Source organism: Aulostomus chinensis, chromosome 2, assembly GCF_037954235.1.
Source record: "Aulostomus chinensis isolate RoL2024-O1b breed Wild chromosome 2, RoL_Achi_v1.0, whole genome shotgun sequence".
Taxonomy (NCBI): Eukaryota; Metazoa; Chordata; class Actinopteri; order Syngnathiformes; family Aulostomidae; genus Aulostomus; species Aulostomus chinensis.
Window position 1 is genome coordinate 32,475,429 of NC_141321.1, and position 20,998 is coordinate 32,496,426.

The following is a 20,998-nucleotide window of genomic DNA, read 5'->3' on the forward strand; positions in this document are numbered from 1 at the left end:
TTTGTTCCTCTGAGTTTACTTCATACAAGCACGACTTGGAGGGTTATGATACCGCGACCTCCGGTTGAGGAGCGCCAGATTAGCTGAAATTTTTGAACCACCGGCTGCAACAGGGATGCCCGAGCTGACTCCCTCAGATGTCCAGACCTCAGGATGAACGGAGGTCGGCGAGCCGAAGCAAGCACACAGTGTAGCGTTGTGACGTAAACGTTTGTCCGCGTGATGACGTATATGTTCACCTGACTCGCGCCACGCTGGCGTCCTGCTGCGTGTCACGCTGATCAAATAATAATAACAATAGTGATTACCAAAACCTTATTGATCCCACACAAGATCCACTCTTTACACTACAACAGTTAGAGTACCTGTACACATACACGGACAGTTCCACTCGAACTGTACTGCTTCATATTTCCTCTGGTATCTGGGAAAGGTGAGCATGCTCTGTTTATGTCCTTGAATATATCGTGTGGTCATTTTTAGCCGGGTTGAAACTCACGGCGGCCACATTCAGCCCCCTTGATGCGCCGAGGGCACATCAACACCAAGCAGTCAGTTATGGTCTTAAATTCGTCTGTCAGCAACAGTGGAATATCTGCAGCGTGTATTGACCAAGTGGATATCTCCATATAATTAGTTTGTGCTGTCAGGGAATCCACAGAAAAGTCTTGGTGATTCAGTCGGAGAATTAGCTTGAGCGTGTTTGGACAGTAGCAGGAGTCCATCCACACCAGCGCAGGAATAATGCCTTAAAATAACAAGGCGAAAGCGTTGCTGTAAGATCTGTCTGAAAATCAATCTGAAATGTTTCAGGTCAGCAAGTCGACTGCTTGTATCTGACAATGATGAAGCAAAGCTGTGCACCCTTTTAGAGGCTCTTGGCAGATATTTGTTCGGAGGCCCTTTTTGAGTTGAAACCCCAGTCAATCAATACCCACTGAGTAAACAAGGCAGTTGAAGCTTTGCATTTTGTTTACTGACATACAGAATAAGAGCTGATAAAGTAAGAGGGGCTGTCACTATGTTGCATTTTCACCGTGGAAGTATCGTAGGCCGGCGAAACTAAAGGTCATAAATACTCTTGTTCTGAGCCGCCGGTGACGCTTCTTCGTCTCCCTCTTTCACAGTTCTCTGGATTATTACTCACACCTCAACTCAACCTGCCATTAACCAAAGCAAGAGCTGGAGCTGCTCACGGGTCCACCTGAAGTTAAATGTACTTGCGGAAATAAGGTTTTATGACGCGGCAGTATGGTTGTGGTTAGGCTTCTGCAACGATAGCTGAATAATTAAAACCCACTGGCGAAAAGCACCTGCTAACACGTGGGAACAGCTTCCATCTGCCGGCCAAACGGTCCTGCAGCAGGTAGGGGTTCTTACCGACGTGTCTCTGACCGGCAGCGTTTGGGGCTCCGCTATCAAAACTAATGGAACACAGAGAAGGCAAAGACAGAAGGTAAAGAATGAGGCCTGGAGCTGGAAGAGTGCGCACAGGCCCTTGTGCTGCACCCTGGCGCTGCTTGTAACGTCACTTCTGTTACACTTCGGTGACTCTCTTCATGACATCAAATGTACCAGAAACAAAACCAACTCCTCATCCGTCTGCAATGGAAAAAGGGTGAGAGTTCAGTTCAGAAATATGGTGGTTTGGGTCAGCGGTCGTGAAGTGAGGCGCTGTGAACGAGACTGGATCACCTGTTTCCAACTACAAACTCTGGGGTGTGCTGGTTTCAACTTCTCTTCCCGAAGCTAACCAGGTTAGCCACTAGCGTCTCTCAGTTTGGCATCAGAAACAGCACCAAAGCTCTAAATTGAACCATCCTAGTCTCAAGAGATGTTAGCAACAAGGCAGCACAGACACCAAAAATTAGCTCAACTGACAAAAGCCTGTGAAATGTGTTCTCGTCAGTTTCCTAGCTCAACTCAAAGTGTTTGTGGACTAACGAGCAACTGGATTATACTGGAGAGATGTAAACAGATGTTTTTGTTGGCCATCATTTGCCATTAGCTTGAAGCTACATTTATGTGGCTGATTCCCTCTGCATTTTGGAGACACTAGCAAGTGATTCAGGAGGGGAACACATCGTTGTGAGGTCAAGAAACTTATTTCTGGGTATTTGAGAGGAAAAAGCCAATTTTTTTTTGGGGGGGGGGGGGGGGGGAGTATCACTTTAATAAACCAGAGTTCTGAAAGCCCAAATAGGCAACGTATAGCCACAAGGAGGATGGACCACCGGGGACCACCAGGAGCACCAGAAGGGTCCCACTGGGTTTCCTATACCTGGGTTTACTTGCTTGATCTCAACCAGCTCCCGTCCGGATCCACATCTAAAAACGGAACGTGCAGCAGTGGACCTTTGGATTTTGGACAAATTCACCACAGCCGTTCAATCAGTTCTATCCTTATCAGTGGAGTGTGGTTCACACCTGAGGGGTTATTCTGGAGTGCATCAGCACACGAGCTCCAACCGAACCAGAAACATGAGACGCCTCCCTAACATGTATCGACTGGCTTCTATTCTTGCAGGCTTGTACTGTAAAGAACTATTTTATTTCCAACTCTGAAAAGCAGCTGCATGTTCATCTATAGGTAGCACCGTGTGTGTGTGTGTGTGTGTGTGTGTGTGTGTGTGTGTGCCAGTGAAAGGAAGAAGAAATGGGAACAGAAAAAGAAATCAGGAGGAAGCGAGATGGACAGGGTGCTTTCTCTTTGTGTCTTTATGTAAGGAGCGTGCTCGCTTGTTCCCTGGCTTTATTTGTGTTATGCCGTGTGATTCCATTGTGCAGAGTAGATCCACTGAGCTTGTATTCCCACCCTCCCATCAGCCCCCGCCCGCCCGCCCGCCTCCGATAAAGCTATCTGTATCTGGAGCACACCTTCCTCAAATGCATGAGAGCAGTTTACTGTGGCGGCTCTCTCCATGTTCTCGGGGCTTTCTGAGCGTTGCATTGTGCCGGCCACAATGGGGGTGTGGAACGTTGGCACATAGCACCATCTCCAAAACGACTATTAAGATGTTAATCTTCACTGGCATCGCTGGCTTCAGGCGCTACAGTCCTTTATGATGGAGACTTCCCATTTCAAACCTTACATAGAGCCTAGCAGGCAACTAACGTCCAACTGAGGGTGGCGCAAGTGATTATTTCTAGGATTGTTGGTCAGTTAATCCGAGGACTAATCTGGCCATTCAACTTGGGAATGGTTTTTTTTTGATGAGTCAGTTCATGTACTAATAAATCTCCTGGAAACTGATGAATTTTTTTTTTTCAAAAATCTCTTAAAACAAGCCAGAAACACTAAGAATGAAGAGCGGGACAAAATTCTGCAGCAAGCATCCCAGCTTTAGCTGTTACGGCACCCCCCCCCCCCCCCCCCCACAAAGTGTATTTTACCATTCCAGAACTCACCAGTAGCTGTTATGAGCTCACGAAGATGTTTTTCCCTCCTGTTTCACTTCCCTGTGACTCCAGAATGCAGGAAGAGCCAAGCACATATATTTAGCTTGAAGCTAATGGCGACTGACAGCTAACAACAGCAGAACTGTCCATAAATGTTCGTTGACCAGCTCTTGAATGCTCGTACAGGTCTGAGTCAAGGCTGCGCTCACTGACGTGTGTGCTGACGTTGTATTGGGCCCTCAAGGAAATTACAGAGTGCTGGAGGGGGGTTGTATTTCTCCTCCTTTTAAAAATGAGGCAATGAGATTTAATTGATTTGGGCACGTTCGTTATTTTGAGGTCACGAGATTTAACTTTTGTTCTTACCCACAAGATAGAATGTGATTAAAATATAAAATAACTGAAACGGAGGAACAAGTTTGAGACACCGTGAATTACTTAAGTCGTTCGCCCTGGATGGAAAGGGTGTGTGTGTGTGTGTGTGTGTGTGTGTGTGGGGGGGGGGTTCCTACACTTACATTTCACGCATATTTTCTTTGAGGCTAATGAGAACATCAGGCTGACATTTTCACACACTGTAGCAACTTGCGAATGAAGTCCCTCTACCTGGCTGGAGTGTGTGTGTGTGTGTGTGTGTGTGTGTGTTAGTGAATCATCACGTGTAAAAGAAACAGGTCTGGATACTGGCCAGTGAGGAGTTGTGTGGTGTACTTGTACTTGAATGTGTATGTATTTAAGGTAGCAGGGAAACCTCGAGGCAGTTGAGGAAGCTGCTATCTGATGGACTCGGTTCTTTCGCTCGCTAGCAGTCACGACACTGACTCTCTCCTCTCTTATCGGTACCCAGGTCCCAAGTCCTCGTCGGGGTTCCAGACAGGAAGAATGTGAATAAATACACTTGGAGGAACCTGCTCGTCTCGCCAGCGTCGCTGTCGTGTGACAAGAGGCCAGAATGCCAAATATGTCAGAGGTGGCAGCAGTGCCAGAGCCACGTGGGTGCGTGTATCTTTTGACCTCACGTCTTAAGTGAGGAAACTACCGTTTGGCTGCTTTCTGGTTATTTGGTTACTGAGAACAGAGGGACGGGACTGTGGATCTAGACGTACTGGTTACAACTGACACGAGGAAGACCAGCGACGGTCACTCGACGGTCACTCTTTCAATGAGCTGCTTTTACGTATTGAATTCATGTCAGAGTCACTCGAGTCAAGAACCAGAACCTCTTCTTTTACTAGGGCAGTAGAACGTGACTCAGGATCTCCCGAGTCGACTTGTCAGTCTGCTCAGTGCGCTGGTCGGACTGTGACTTGGTGTGTGTTGTCAGCTGGGGGCCGTGGGTGCTGCAGACAGAAGCTAGCATGCTATAACTCGTCCTGCTGCCCGCCGGCCGGACGTCCTCGATGGTCCACCTTGGAGAACAGCCTCACCTGAGGGAATCAGGCCTCGGCGACACTGGCTGGTGTGGTTAAAAGTGAGATGATGTCATAGATGTGAGGTCCTGCACGAGGCGTCAGAGCTTCTCAACTGTTCGACTTGATGGATCCAGTCATCAGTTAAGCTCCACCCCAAATTTTACCAGTAACTTCAACACTCAAGTGTCCTATTTGTACATGAAGAATGTGTGTACTTTTACCCGTTGAGAGTTTTTTTTTTTTTTGTGTATAAATGTCAGGCTTTATGCTTTCGTGGAGACCAACGTTAAACTTTTTGAAAGGTTATTTCTTATGCTGCAAATTCAAGTCATATTTGCTTTCGTCTGAGCCATGAGGACAAAAGAAAAGGCAACAGGGAAAGCCTAGCAATGATGTGTGTGTGTGTGTGTGTGTCTGTCTGTCTCCCTCACGGCCCTGCTGCTGCTGCCACTCATTGTAAACCAGCCTGCAGCTCGTCACAGACAGACACTGACACACTCCTGGTCTAATGTGCTCATTAGGGACTGCACAGCACACACACACATGTAATTGATAGCCACGACACACACACACTCACTCACACACACACACACACACACACGCACACACGATGCAGGCGTTATTGCAAAAAACAGGTTCCTTTTTTTAATGCTGCAGTAGAAAACAAGGTTATATGAAGTCATATAATGGGGGTTCATTGTCAAGAACAACAACAACAGAAAACAAAAAGAACGAAATGAAAAGACGAACGGCACAGAATTCATAACAGTATCTGTGCTGTTTACATGCTGATATTTTACACATAAGGATCTTCTTTTTTTTTTTTCTTTCTTTTTTTTTTTTTTTTTACTTCTCTACACTGGCAGCTGTCAGTTAGTTCAGCAAATTGACTGCCAAAAATGTAGAAGAACTTGTCACTCGAGAGAATAGCGTAACCATGGTTACCTTTCATATCCCCTAAAAAGATAAAGCTGCAGTGTGGAATCATGGCAGATTAATTAGACAGAGGAAATAAAACTAAATTAAAAAAAAAACAAACAAAAAAAACAGGACCGATCAAAAAGGCATTCAACAATATGAAACAACCAAGAGTGCTTATAAATAACAGATTACATGTGAAATCTCTTCATAAAGTAACACCTTTTTTTTTGTACAACCTTGAATATCTTTAGTGTTCATACAGCGGCACGTGTAGAGTCTGGTAAAAAGAATCTTTAACCCTTTGAGCACGAGTTGGGAATAAAAAGATTCACCTGTCGTCTTCCTTTTGTCTGTCTCCCTTTTTTTGTATCGTTTGATTAAATAACACATTTATAAAACTATTGTGCAAAAAAACAATTTTATTAATGTCTTCATATACTGTGCACCAGCAGTCATAATTCTTTTAAATTAAAAATATAGAAATGATGCATAATTTAGACAGGAAGTAGTTGATATGTTTTTATATACATATTTTACACAGACCTGAATTAATAAAGGTCCCTGATCAAACAAATAAAATATTTCTTTTTAGTCCTTTTTTTTTTTTTCAAGCCTAGGATGAAAACCTTACTCTGAATATCCTTTTTTAGAAAAGCTTTCAATCTGAAATAGTGTCAATAACACAAAGCCCCGGAGAGGTCACAGAGAGATTTTTTTTTTTCTCTACCAGGAGAGAGAGAAATAAAAAAGGAGATACGATGCAATCTCACTCGTTAGTTCGTTATTTTGAGGCTGAAAGACGCAACTTTTCCCGACACTTTAGATTCACAAAGTGAGACGCTTTCCCTTAAAGTTTGTTCCATGTGTTCCCTTGATCAAATTGAATTTGTGGCTACAAGATGTAACTCGTTCAAAAACTACATAAAATAACTGAACTGGGAGAAGAATTTCTATCTTGTGGTCACGGATTTATTGATTTGAATGAATAAGTTATTTTTTTGCTCAAACTCCGGTGAGGAAATAACTTGACACCACGTGGCTTCAAACGAACTGAAGCACGGAAACAAAATGATATCTTGCGGCCTCAAAATATTTAATTTCTCTCAATGCCCACAAAAACATTCTCTCTGCGGCCGCCGCGGGGCTCTGTGCATCAGTGTTGGATCTTAGGTGTAGAAGTGCTTTGACGTACTCAGAGGGTTAAATTTTAAATGCTGTCTCCAGCGCGAGTGATGTTAAGAGGGGAAAAGAAAGAGACAGCAAGCAAGGGGGTAAAAAAACAGAAAAATACAAATCATGGAAAGTCCACCAGATGTCATTATAAAATGTTCAACTTAACGGTTTTGTTTATGCATGCAGCTTTTCACACCCCAGTGATGTCAAAATAGAAAGGAACTTAATTTCATTTACACAAGTTTCAAAATACACACCACTTCATTTTAGAATATCTTTTTTTTTTTTTTAAACCTTCATATATTGTATCTTCTCAATGACAACAGCTCCCATCTGCACATTCTGAGGAAGTCCCTCCGTTATTGTCAAAGGAATTTAAAAAAAAAAAAAAAAAATCAAGTGTCTCAGGCTGGAGTGAGTCAACCTTACACAGCAACAAAAGAAAAAACAAATCAACTGCTACAGACAAAAAGTAAAACCATGTGCCAAAACTCAAAGCAGTAGTTGTATGGCATCTTTGTGCAGTTCCATCACCATAACGGTCCTTTCTTTTCTATGGAAGAAATGTCCGTAAAGAGAGTGAGATATTACGAAAGAGTGCAGCGTCGCCTCCAGCCAGTGCTACTGTTTCTCCAGCTCACACACGTACATGAGGTGGTCCTCGGGGGACTTCCCGTGAGTCTTGCTCAGATGGAGCTTGACCGCGTGCTTGCTTGCAAAAGTCCGGTTGCAAAGCTTGCACTGGTACACAGCCCCGCTGTTGTCGTCGTCGTCCGGGGAGGGGGATGGGGAGTCGACGGAGGGCATTGGGGTTGTTAAGGACGAGGGCAAGGAGATGGGTAAGGAGGAGGCGAGGGACGTGGGTAGGGAGGAGGGAAGTGGGTGGCTGGACGGGTGGAGATTTGAGAGCAGTTTTTCAGACAGTCCTTTGGTGTGGCGGTGTTGATGGTGCTGTGTTATCTGACTGAGCAGCTGCTCCCCGGACAGCTTGGCCAGGTCTCGCAGACGGAAGCCCAAGTGGGACTCCAGGTGGCTAACATAGGTAGATGGTGAGCGGATCTGCGAAGCGCAGTCACCACAGAAGAACACCGGGTGGCCCGAATCCAAGTTCTTCAAGAACTTGGTGCCACCGGTTCTCCTCAGCTGGTACTTGACGTTAGCCAACCAGTGGGATATTGTGGTCATGGAGAGGCCTGTGAAGCGAGAGATGTGCATTCTCTCCTGTGGGCTCAGGTCTGACATCATGTACTTGCCGTCGCTTGTTTGTCTCAGACTGGAAGCAAACTGGGCTTGGAGAATGAGGAGGTGCTGAGGATTCCAGTTGGACTGTCGGCCCTTGCGCTTCTGAGCAGGTGAAATGTCTTCCGTCTCCTCCTGCGTCGCGCCTTCGATGTCAGACCGCTCTGACAAGCTGGTGGGCGTGGACGACTTTGAGACAGCTTGGCTCTCTGTCAGGTTCCTCAACATGTCGGAGATGTCTGAAAGAGCGTTTTCTCTCAGAGGTGAAGTGGACATAAAGGAGGCTACAGCAGCTGAGGCTTTGGTCATAGTGACGGTGCAGGAGGGAGAAATCGAGGAAGGGGTGGATGTAGTGGAAGAGAGTGCCGCAGAACCCAAAGAACCACCACTGCCATTTTTGTCAGCATGCTTGCCTTTGGTGAGATCTATAGGTTGGTCATTGTTTAGATGTTGCTGGTAGAAGTAGCGGTCTAAGTGGTCGTGGTTGGGCTTTTTGGTCTGTGCTGGAGGGGTGGAGGCAGCCACTGCTGCCTTCTCTGCCAGGCTGTTGCTCATTTTGAACAACATGCTCATGGGGTCAAGGGATGGCAGGGCGGGCTTAGCGGCCTTCCCCAAGTGGACGTTCATTACCGACTGCAGCGCACTGAGCGGGTTGACGAACGGCTGCTCTGGGGGGGGATGGTCTGTGATAATGGCTGTGCTGCCACACAGGGACCCTGGTAGGGGGGAGGTCACAGTGTTGCTCTCCACGCCATTCTCCACAGACTCCTTTATGGTGATATCACCATTTGAACCTCTGTGATTTGTTCCATCCCCAACTGCTTTCTCCAGTCCGGCCATATTGTCAGGGGTTTTACAGCCTCTAGTGTCTTTGGGGGATTCTCCTCTGGCCGAGTCCCCGGCTTCACTGTTGCAAGGCGACGGTGTGGTACATCTCAGAGGAGATGCTCTCACGATGCCACCGGGGTCTCTCATTTTTTCCTCGACCTTGGCCACTTTTTCAGTCACTTTCTTTACCAGTTCCTCCATAGCATGGAAGTTGTTCTTGGAGAGAGGAGAGGTCTGGCGGCTTGGAGGCGAGATCAGAGGTTGGCTCTTGCCAGTGGGAGAGAGTATCTCTCCTCCAGGGAACATGTATTTAAGGGGGGAGCTTTTGCCAGAGTTTCCTAGTGAGAGCTTCATTATGTTTGGGAGCTGGTAGGCAGCATGGATGCTGGGATAGCCACCCCAGCTTGGGGCTCCATTTTGGGCTTTATTGATGGCTGAGGTCACTGTGTTCTCCAGGGACTTGAGGATGTCTAAGCCTCCTTTAGGACTCTCATCCAGATCCTCCTCAGTCAGATATGTGTATTTGGAGGAAATATCAAACTTCTCTTCGGCCTCCTCCTCAACCCCTGCCCTCCTGTCCTTGTTGCCATTGTTGATGATGGACTCTTTTGTACATTCCTCCTCCTTCTCCTCCTTTTTTATCTCCACAACCATGGCAGTGGGGGAGATGCTGGTTGGAGGAGGTACCGGAGCAGGTGGAGGTGAAAAGGTTGTCGCAGCCAGAGGAACCGACTGGACCTTTTCTTCACCTGTGGAATTAGACGTGGGAGCTGGCGTCGATGACTCTATGATGGGTTTGCCTTTCTTAATAGCAGAGTTGGTGACTTTAATAAAATGTCCTGTCACCATCATGTGAGCAGTCAGCTCTTGCAGTGTATCATGGGAGCTGCCACACTCCATGCATTTGAGAATTTGTGACTTCCTGGATTCGAACTGCCAGGCATAGCTGGCACCATTCTGGTGTCCATAGCGGTTGTTGGGCGTGATGTAAGGGTTGGCGGCCTTCTGGAGTATGTCGTTAGTGTCATTGAGGGACATGGGTTTAGGGGTGGTTCCTCCGTTAGAGTCCGGTGAGCTGGGGATGTCTAGGTCAATAGGGGCTCTTTTTCGAGCAGAGGAGATAATCTTAGCTGCCACTGGTGTAACGGGCTCTTTCAGAGGCACTTTCTGGTAGTGTTTTGTCTTGATCATGTGGACGCTAAGGTCCTGGAGGGATTCGAAGGAATGCCCACAGTACATACACTTCAGAACTTTCTGTGCATCCTCCTTCCCTTCCATTTCTAGCAGGGAACGCTTTCTTGGTTTTGACCACCGTTTAGCACCCTCACTGTCTGTCTCATGGTTATCATCACGGTAGTGGCCGGTCTCGTTCATGTGCACCGTCAGCTCCACTAGTGTATCATAAGCGGCACTGCAGTCCTTGCAGCGGAACTTGCTGGCGCCAGTGAATATGGAGCCGTACAACTTGGAGCTCTGGCGGTACAGCTGGACAGTGCTAAAGAGGTTGGGTTCTGTGGATGCTGTGGATACGGCTACTGTGGGATGATGAATCATGCCTAATCGGTTGTGGTGGTTCTGAGAGGCCTGCTGGAGGGTTTTAGCGATAGCTGTCTGATGCCAATCATAGCCTCCACTTCCACAGCTACTGCTACTGCTGCTGCTACTGCTACTGCTGTGACTACGAGGAGGTTTTTCTGCTGGGGGCTGGCTCAGGTTCAGATTCAGTGTGGACCAATAAGAGTTGGTCAGGAAGGAGGTGTAGATGGCCTTCATCTTCTCCAGGCTGTCAGCCACAGACCCTGTAGTGGCTAACATCGCCTCATCTCCACTTACTGGGGTGCTGGCATTGACGGCAGCCATCATGGCGGAGGAGGAAGACAGTGAAAGGGCATTTGCAGGGTCTTTAAAGAGGAGAATGTCCTCCTCGGTTTTAAGTGAGGAGCTCTCAAAATCAGACATCCGGTCACTGGATTCACTCAAGTGAGACTCACTGTCCATCTCCTGACCAGAAAAGTCTGCTGCATTGGGGGAGTCATGAAAGTCGGTGGATCCTGGTCTCTCCTTGTCCTGACACAGGAACTTGGCAGCAGGCTCCTCTCCTTCCTGGGCGGAGTCATCTCCATCCAGGTCTTCATCCAACAGGGCTGCCTCCTTCTCATCTTCAGGGACGTACGCTGACCAGAAAAGAAAACACAAAAGGAGAAAGTTTGTTAGAACACAATCTGTCCCACAGGCAAACGGGCAACGACAAAAAGTTTACTTCTGGCTCCCTGAAGACCAATACTGTCCTACAGTATTACTGTACTACAGTAATACTGTAATACTGTATGTCAGAGGGACATTACACTTGGACCAGAGCCGAATGTGCTTCCTTCGTGAACCATAGTTGAATTTTGCAGATGTTGTAGATTGAGAACCAATAAGAGTGGACAGCTGCTGCAATACGAGCTGCACACAACAGTTGGTTGTCCAGGATCACCTGGAGGTTCTCAGCTGTGCCGTTATCCAGGTAAATAAATCTGGACGTGTTCTTGTCTTGTACCTCCATTTCTGAGTGGGAAGAATCTAAATTCCCAGTGTCATTCACAGCCAGTCTTTCCTATAAACTCTTGCAGTAATTCTGTCGCTAACTTCCTTTTTTTCTTTTACACTGAGATTGTCTTCAAATTGAAGTCTCCCCCAACCGACCCCCCCACTCCACCCCCAGTCTTTGTTCTATACTGCATAAAATTAGAGACAGTCAGAGAGAGAGAGAGAGAGAGAGAGATGGAGGATGGAAAGAGATAGATGGAGGGAGGGACAGCGGAAAAATGACTCTTCAAACAGAACTTGCCACCTTATTCTTCTCAAGGGGCAACAGCTTGAAATTAAAACTAAATTTGAAATTAATGAAGCACATTCTGGCGGTGGCATTCGTTTCTGAAGTAATAAATTACTTGTATCAACCTCGGAGACAGCAGTTCCTGTCTGTCAATTAATATGTCTCACGCTTCTTCTGCAGACTCTAATGCATTCCCAAACAGACACACTCACCATTTAAATTAAGTATGCATTTTCACTCATTACACTGCTCAGCCCTCGCCTCCTCGTAAATAAAAATGAATGTATGTACGTTTGCCTGCGACAAATCTCTCCCCGCAAAACCCATTTGCTTCAATTACCAAAGATTAGAAAAAGTTTAGAGTTATTATTTACAGTTTAGCTTCGGGGATGTGGGCTTCAGGCTTTCAATTTATATTCAAATCCCTCCAGTTTAAGAATAATACAATGGAAATCATACAGAGAAAAGATGTATCAAGACAAATCACCGTCTCGCCTCTTTGTACATCTATGAATGTTTCCTTTTGTTATAAATCTATCAGAAGGATAAAACAACATCAGATGAGAAACGCTGCATGCTCACACTGTGATTAAGCCTGGATTCCTGAATAATAAGGGAAGCACACACACACACACACACACACAAGCGCCAACACACACAGGCCTCCTTCTTGTTTTAGCACTGGCAAAGATGATGAGCGTGCCTGAGTGAGTGTGTGTGTGTGTGTGTGTGTGTGTGTGTGTAGATGTGTAGGTGTGAACATCAGTCATGGCTTAGCATTCCTTCCTGAAACAGGCCATCACTCATCTAACCTGGTATGTAAACACACAGTGACTCACAGTGTATGTAAACACACACACACACACACAGTCGTGTGATGGGTGTGGTATGGCTGCACATATACAATCAAAATCTACCATTACCGCACACACATGAAGCTTCCATATCAACCGAATTGTAAGTACGTATCTACGGTTACGTCCGCACATACGGTGTAGCAGCCGATGATGTCATATCTGACAATGACGTGAGTTTTTTTTTTTTCCCCCCCCAATTTTCACGGCGAGGCGCGACAGGAACACGAGTAAAGTCTTACAGGTACCTCCATGAGACGTGGCTGCATCGAGGTGATTTCATGTGAGAACCATCGTTGATGTAATAACTGAGCGGCTCATGAAACAACTTGTTTGGCATCATGTAGAATGTTACTGCGTTACTGGCGAGGTAAACATGTAGCTGGCAATAAGGTCACTGCATCCCTGAAGCAATACTGCAACCCACTTTTTTCCACACACTGCAACAAGTTATTACACCATGTAAGTTTGACTTTTAAACATTATTCGGTACAGTTCAGAAATACTGAGTCGCAAACATGCAAAGAGAGCATCAATCACACCGGTGCGGTCGAGCCTCTGGAGGTTTTGAATCATGCCAACAAACAAAAAAAATACTTCACTTTGTTGCCATGAATATGCATTTTCTGTAGTTTCGATCATTTTACACGCGTGTCTGAAGGAGTCCACACGCATGCCAAAGTTTAGTGTCTAGCCTTTAATTGTAGGAACGAAGAAAAAATAATTGGTGGAAGAAAAGAGCTTTCAGTTTTGTGAGAGACGAGCGTGGGTAAAGCCTACAACCTGCCACCATCGCCCAGCACACCTCAACTGTTGCAGACTCAAACGGCATCTGTGTGTTCGTGCGTTGTTTGTGTGTCTCTGCCACATCAATAACACAGAGAGGAGTCGCTGTCATTGTCAGGCCACCGGTTGCCAGTGGCGATGATACAACACTGCTGTGGGATAAACAGATGCACAGAGACATGGATATCCCAGAGCACGCACGCACACACACACACACACACACACACACGCACACACACACTACTTTAACTGCTGCAGTCAAACAACTCTGCCTGCAGGCAATCTCAGGAGCTCCTCAGTCGAACACGCTGTCTGCTCCACTATTCACCCGAACAAAAAGGAACCATTTGAAACACTTCAAACGTGTTCTCTTGTATTAAACGCCGTTGTGTGAAATTCAAAAACTGCGGTGTCATCCCCCCCCGCCCCACCCATCCAGGCTGCATGAGTTATCTTTGCCTTTTATTTTATTGATGCGCATCTTCAAACCTTGATGATACGATTCAGCTGCGTGTTTTAACACTTACACACAGTCGCTCTCTCTCTCCGTATCTCTCAGTACGCACCCCCCCCCCCCAAACCCCCCGCTCCATCTTGGAGACACATCCACCCACCCACCCGCACATACGTGCAGCCGAGCAGACCCACATGTACATGCCATCTGTTCTGAATCAGCCAAAACGACAGCTGTTTAAGAGAACAATGCTCCGGCTGAGGAAACAGCTGAACACAGCAGCCCGACGCTCTCATCAAGGCCAAACAAACATCAGTGTGAAATCTACTTTAAAACACAACTCCCCCTTTAAATGAGCTGCCTTTATGTGACGAGAACACGCGGGGGTTTGTGTGTGTTGCCCATCTGTGTACCTGCAAGTGTGTGATATGTACAGAAGCATGTCGAGGAGCAGGGAGGAAATGGTGTTTTGCCAGAGAGATGAGCCTGGGAGGGAAGACGACATCCGCCTACACGGATCACGGAGCAGAGGACGCCTTCCTGGACGTGTTCTAGGTAGAAGGTGCTGGAACACGGAACCATCTGCACTTAATAAGAATTAGTTGGAAAGAAAATTCATGTGACGGCCTGAATGGAGTAGACAATGTGGCTTCCTGCTCTCCAGTCTCCTATTTTCTTGTGTTGAGGTCAGTTCCCTATCCATATGATTACGAAGCATCTTGTCCCGGGCCTCCTGCGGCGAGTCACCGTACACTCACGCCTGCTGCCGGCACCAACAGACAGAGTCTCGCCTCATGCTATCCGCTCCAGTATCTGCACGCCACCACCTGCAATACTGAGTGGTTTTTTTTTCTTTCCAAAAATTTACACATTTTAAATTTGATGTTGTATAAAATATTAATAATATTTGTAAAGCATGTCTGGTTAGAAGTGGGTTGATCAGGCTTTGGCTCACAGGTTCAGTTGGAGAAGCTGGACGTTTCAGGCCTGAGACTGACGTCACACTGTAACCTCCATCATGGTTTTTATCAGGGAAAACTTGTTGGTCCCCCCCCCCATAAAAATCCAGTTGTATTTACTATGATCATGACGCACAGAAAATATTAAAACTGACTTCAACCACGGCAGGACAGTAATGCAGGGACTGGGTTTGCAGTTTCTCTCCCTCTTCTCTCTCCAGAACTGAAAACTCAATTCAGATGCAGCGGGACAGCAACTTTTTCACGACGGCTCATTTTTCACACGAGGATGCAGTTGTGTGCCCTCGTGAGCGTTCATGACGCTACGAGCTTGGTAGACGCCGACTGAGGCTCGTGCTTTTTCACACCTTTGCGGAGTTACTTCAGTGTTTCCTTCGACTCCTCCTTTATGTCGCCTCTCCTTCGATAGGAACACGTTTCAGAATCACAGCTGTTCTCATTATTGGTTGATCTGCGGTCGGTTTAAGAGATGCAGGCATCGCGTCTCTTTTTTGCCCCATAAAAACTATAAAACATATCGATCATGAAAATGGTAGATTCATTGCTGATCAACCAGTTGATTGATTGATTGATTGATTGATGGACGCCAAATATTTTTTTCCCTGGTGAAACTCACAGGGAGGATAAGAGCAGCTGCTCAGTGTCCTGAATGAAAGCTGAAACATGCAAGATGATTGTAGACAGGAAAGATGGGGGGACATGTGGTGGAAGAAGAGTGGAGAAGAGGAGGAGGAGGAGGAGGAGGGAGGTCTTGGAAGAAAGTCAAGGCTGGAGCCACACACACACACACACACACACACACATACACACACACACACACACTCTCTCAGATGATCCCCAAGGCCACTGGCTGAGGTCCAAGCTGAGAGGTTCACAACACTATGACCCAGGATACTGAGATAAATACGGAGACAGGCACTAACACACACACACACACACACACACACACACACACACACACACACACACACACCACTGCAGTAAAAGCATCCCGGTCCAAACACACCAGGCATGCAGGTGCTCTTTTAATTAGCGGAGAAAGAGACACGAGCGAGCTCCAGATGAATTGTCAGCAGGGTGCGAGACGCGGTTTGATCTCGTTTTCAGGAGAACGGCTGTGTGTTGATTTGGAAACCGAGACGAGCTCGCAACGGTGGCGACGCAGCCACATTTGTTTCTGGTGGAGATGGAAGCTCTTGGAAATAATTTTTTTGACATGTGAACATAATTACGAAACGCCGCTCTAAATGTAAATACTGCTAATAATAAATGTCAGATGTGAGTAAAAGAAATATTGGGATGGTGTGAATAATGGAAGGAGAAGCAGACGGATGATTGTGAACTCTGTCGGTGAATGAGGAGGAAATGCTCTCTGCAGATGTTACGGCGTTAGGAAACAGTTATTCATGCTTATATAACCACTTAACAGCCCCATCAGACACACACGAGCACGTCAGAGCAGCAGCTTTACACTCGTGCGTGTGTGCGTGTGTGTGTGTGTGTGTGTGAGAGTGAGTGTAACGGCCATTTTTTTTTGCTCAGTTCTCAGATGGACAGTTTTGGTTGTTCTGGTATATTTCTTAAGTCGCAAAAAGTGCGGGGGGGGGGACAACATGCTGAAACATCAAACTAAAGACAGAGACATGACGTTAAGAGAATATTTCTGGTGAATCAATTTATATTTTCATATTCTCACACTGTTCTGAGCGTGAAATTGCCAAGAAGCTTGTTTTTTTTAATAATCTGCTTGCATTTCAGTGCAGCTCGATTTTTAATTTTTAATATGTCCAAAAAAATAAAAGAACAACAACGCCAGCTAACGTTCCCTTCAAGTACCAATAAAGTGTTAAAGGGGACGTGTTACAGATGGGGCAGCAGATTTTAGAATCTTCATTTATAAAACATTCCCTCAATGTTATATCATAAAAATAATAATAGTTAAAAAAAAATGCGTGAGATGAAAGTCTTCCCGTCATCTGAACATTTGGCCTCCAGCTTCTGAGGATGTTTAGGGACATGGTAATTTGCTATCATTAAAAAATAAAAAGTCCCCGTGACATCCTCAGATGGTACGGTCCAAATGCTGCACGTTCCTCAAAGTATATCACATAACACAGAACATTTTTTTGAAAAAGTCGTGTCATCTCAGGGAACATTATGTGAACTGATTAACAGAATTTGTCAGTTAGGTAGTGTCTGTTCCCTGCTAGCTAGGTTTTGTGTGCGTGTGTGTGTGTGTGTGTGTGTGTGTGTGTGTGTGTGTGCATGCGTGCGTGTGTGTGTGTCCTCATCCATCTCATGTAGGAAAACATTCAGGTTGAAACACAGTCTGCAGACCTGAGATGAAAACACCTACTGCATGCTGTGTGTGTATCAGCTCATATATTTTGTGTTTGTGTGTTACACGCACCACCTCCCTGCTCCTCCCCTCCCCTCCCCACCATCTCCCACTTGATGAGATCCTATAATCCCCCCTCCCTCCTTCCCTCCCTCCCCCTCTCCACCCCTTCCCAATCACCAGTGCAACCCATGTTAATGATGTTAATTGAATCTGAGATCGATAATGCTTAATTATTGTGATTTGACATGCACTGACAAATTGGTAGGATGGCTTGTGTGTGTGTGTGTGTGTGTGTGTGTGTGTGTGTGTGTGTGTGTATGTGTATCAAGGCTGGTTAAAGGGCCACGGCCATCTGTAGCGAGTGCCATGGGATTGGCGAGGCATGCCATCGATCTGGAGAAGTGGGGGATCGACCCAGACGACTGACGAATGGAGATGTTGCTCGCGCTACACGACTCGCCAGACTGCGAACATATTTACTGTATGATCCCGATATGACACACTAATTGCGTCTTCACTGGCATGCTGCAAGAGACATCACCTCACACACAGTGAGTCATGCCAACATCACCATAGTGGCTGCAGTAATCCATATTTATGCTTTTTTTTAATCTGTTAACAGTCTAATTTAACACATACACACATAGAATACAGGCAGCATCTTTTGTTGTAACAATCTGGACGATGCAGGCAACAGAAGCATCAGAATATTTCTATGCTGACAATGATTAACCCCGTAAATGACACATACATTACCTTGGATCCTGCTAACAGCTAGCAACAAGCTAACTACCCGGGCTAGGTATTAGCAAGAACCTCACAACATACTGCAATATGATAAATACTGTGATACACAATTTAGTGAAAATTTTAAAACAGAGATTTGCTGTGTACCGCACAGTTGAATGACGTGAACTTTGCTCTGTGTTTGCAACTCGAGCAAAGAAGGAGAGATTACATGCAGCACAAGGACAGAACAAGGAAGTTAGAAACCAGGAGAAATAAAGTGGATAAAACAAATAAATATATTTTAAGGCCAACATTCCAGAGGAACGAACCTTGAAGGAACATGGCAACTTTTTGGGAAATGGGCTTACTGTCCATCCCTCTCTCATCAGTGCATGCTTTAGGGCACTGCAGACTTGCCGGGTGCTAGTTAGCTTAGCACAATGAATGGCAGTGGGTGGGAAGTGTTAGCATACGTCCATGAAAACTCGTCCGATAGAATTCTTCCAAAACAGACTTTGCCTGCATTTATATTGTTACAGTGTGTGTACGGTATATCTTTGTTTCTGAAGTATGCTAACACTTCCCATCAACTACCATGCATTGTTCAAAGCTAACTAGCGGTCAGATGGTCTATGTGGCACAGAGGAATGAAGGGTATCCATCGTTTTTAAAAAATATCAGAATAAACATCCACAATACAGGGCTGAGGTACATGGCAGTATTTGGAGAGTAAAGTGTATCGCTCTGTCAGGCATGTATCTGGATGTGCTGTATATGAATTGTGAACTAATAACTGGTAATGGATGGCGCAATAGTGGGAAAATCATAAAGCAGAGATGAGATTAGCATACAAGGTGGCGGCTGCGCTAGCGAGTGAGAGGGCGAGTGAGAGAGCGGAGATTAGATTTGGAGTGGCAACAGTTAGTGCGTCTGCAGCAGCATCACTACACACTGAAACACTGAGATTATTCACAGACAAAGATGCTACTAGTGTGTGTGTGTGTGTGTGTGTGTGAGAGCAGTGTTTAGCCTAGCTAATCATCTCCCCATGCCACTCAGCTGGGGTGCTGCTGACAGTGTATTTACATGCTGCTGTTACGGTGTATGACACACTCACCGGTGCGTGTGAGAGTGTGTGTTTGTGTGTGAGAGTGAGTGTGCATGTGCTGCATTTAAACATGCAAAATATCAACTTAGCAAAGAGATTGTTTTTAGAACAAAAAAAAAAAATGCAGCACCATTTCAAGTCCAAAAAGTACGTCCAGCGTTTCTGACGTGGGATGAATATTTTTCACATGCATGGGTGCGCGCGTGCGCGCGCACACACACACACACACACACACACACACACACACACACACACACACACACACACAGAGTGGCTACGTGACCTGTCCCACTGACATACACACACTCCACAGAGCAGCTGCGTGTTCATAATGGCGAGGCTGCAAATGAACGTGCGGACGGTACAAACGACAAAGATGAGCGTCTAAACGCGTTGAGTGAAAGTTGCAACACGACGCCGACTGAATTATGACATCATTGAAAAGACAAGTGATGCAAATGATGATCATCAGTGATGTTACACAATGACATAAACATGCAATGAAAGCTGAAATAATGACCCAGTTAGCAAGAGCTGCTCATGTGTGTGTGTGTGTGTGTGTGTGTGTGTGTGTGTGTGTTAATGACAATAATCAGTGAATGCTACTTTCTGTTTGAATAAATGAAATGAGCAGAGACGTTTCCACGTGAACGCCATTCCTTTTTAAAATCATTTCTGTAGAGGTCTGGCACTGAACCTTTAAAAATCTGTGTGTACATGACAAAACCAGTGTGTGTCTCCTTTTTGCCTGTTTAAAAAAGCTGCAGGCTCTTAGTTTTGTTTTGTTTTTTTAAAAATCTGAATCATTGTGAGTTTTATAGTCCCATACACACCTTCCCCTTACATCTTTTTAAAAACAGAAAAATAGTTTGCACACTGTCACTTGTTTTTCGACGTGAAAACTATACCGAATTAAAATTCATGTCAATGTTCAGCTTTTTGTTACATACAAATCAGAAGTAAAAGTATGTCTTATACTAGTATGTGAGGTACTAATATGGGCATAGACTTTTTTTTTTAACACACACACACACACACACACAAGAGAAACAGACGCGGAATATGAAATGTGCATAAACGTGTAAACATAAACAGTGACACTGATCTAGTAGTTTAATAAACTTCTCACATTAATAACTCATTTGTTTGCTGTTTCATTTACCATAAACAACAATCAGCACCAATAATTTTGAATGTAATTAAATGAACTGCACATCGTTTTGCTCTGCTAAAGTCTGAATGCCAGCAAACGCGTCAGACGTTTAAAGAGAGCAACGGCGGTGACGGCGCGCTGGTCGACATCACCGGCACCGCTAGTGAAACCGCTTCATCACAAACGAGTTTTGTTATTTAAAAAAAATTGTCGTTATTCGTTATTCACGTTTTCCTGGTTTGAGCAGGCCCGTCTTATCCGATGCTCACAATGAACCAACACATGGTCTGTATCTGATGTCACCAGAGATGATGTCACTCTTCACCTGGACAGGAAACGTGTGGTTTGTGTTTGTATCACGCAGTACTATCAGATACACACTCACGCACACAAACACGGTGTACCGCTGTGTACTGCGTGGAGGAAGGGGGGAGGGCAAGTCAACATCCTGACAACTCAAATGAATGACATGAATTCATCCGATCAGTCAGTTGCCTAAGAGTGTGTTTCTTCACACATGCATCACGCTCACATTTTAAAAATAACTGCACCGTGTGACGACTGCGAGGTTGAGCTCGCTGCCGATCTTGACACATTTGTAGTACTTGTTGATGAGTGTGTATAAGAGTTTGTGTTCCTGTGCGTGTGCTTGATCACCTTCCCTATTCACATTTTAGTCTCAAAAAAAAAAAAGAAAAAAAGAAACCAATGGCAAAATGTTTTCACCGTCACAAACGTATTGTACACTTCACACCGGGAGTATAGAGGCCGGCTGTCAGTAAATGATCCTCCGCCTGCCC

The 20,998-nt window shown here is 45.6% G+C and overlaps 1 protein-coding gene across 1 annotated transcript in view; it reads right to left on the minus strand.

Annotated features, from left to right (window-relative positions):
* Window positions 1–5,449: 5,449 nt before the first annotated feature.
* tshz3b (teashirt zinc finger homeobox 3b) overlaps window positions 5,450–20,998 on the minus strand; it is a 48,891-nt gene continuing 33,342 nt past the window's right edge. The window contains exon 3 of the mRNA XM_086190455.1: window positions 5,450–11,146. Coding sequence (XP_086046581.1) covers window positions 7,527–11,146 — 3,620 coding nt within the window. The 3' untranslated portion in view covers window positions 5,450–7,526. The remainder of the gene's footprint in view (window positions 11,147–20,998) is intronic.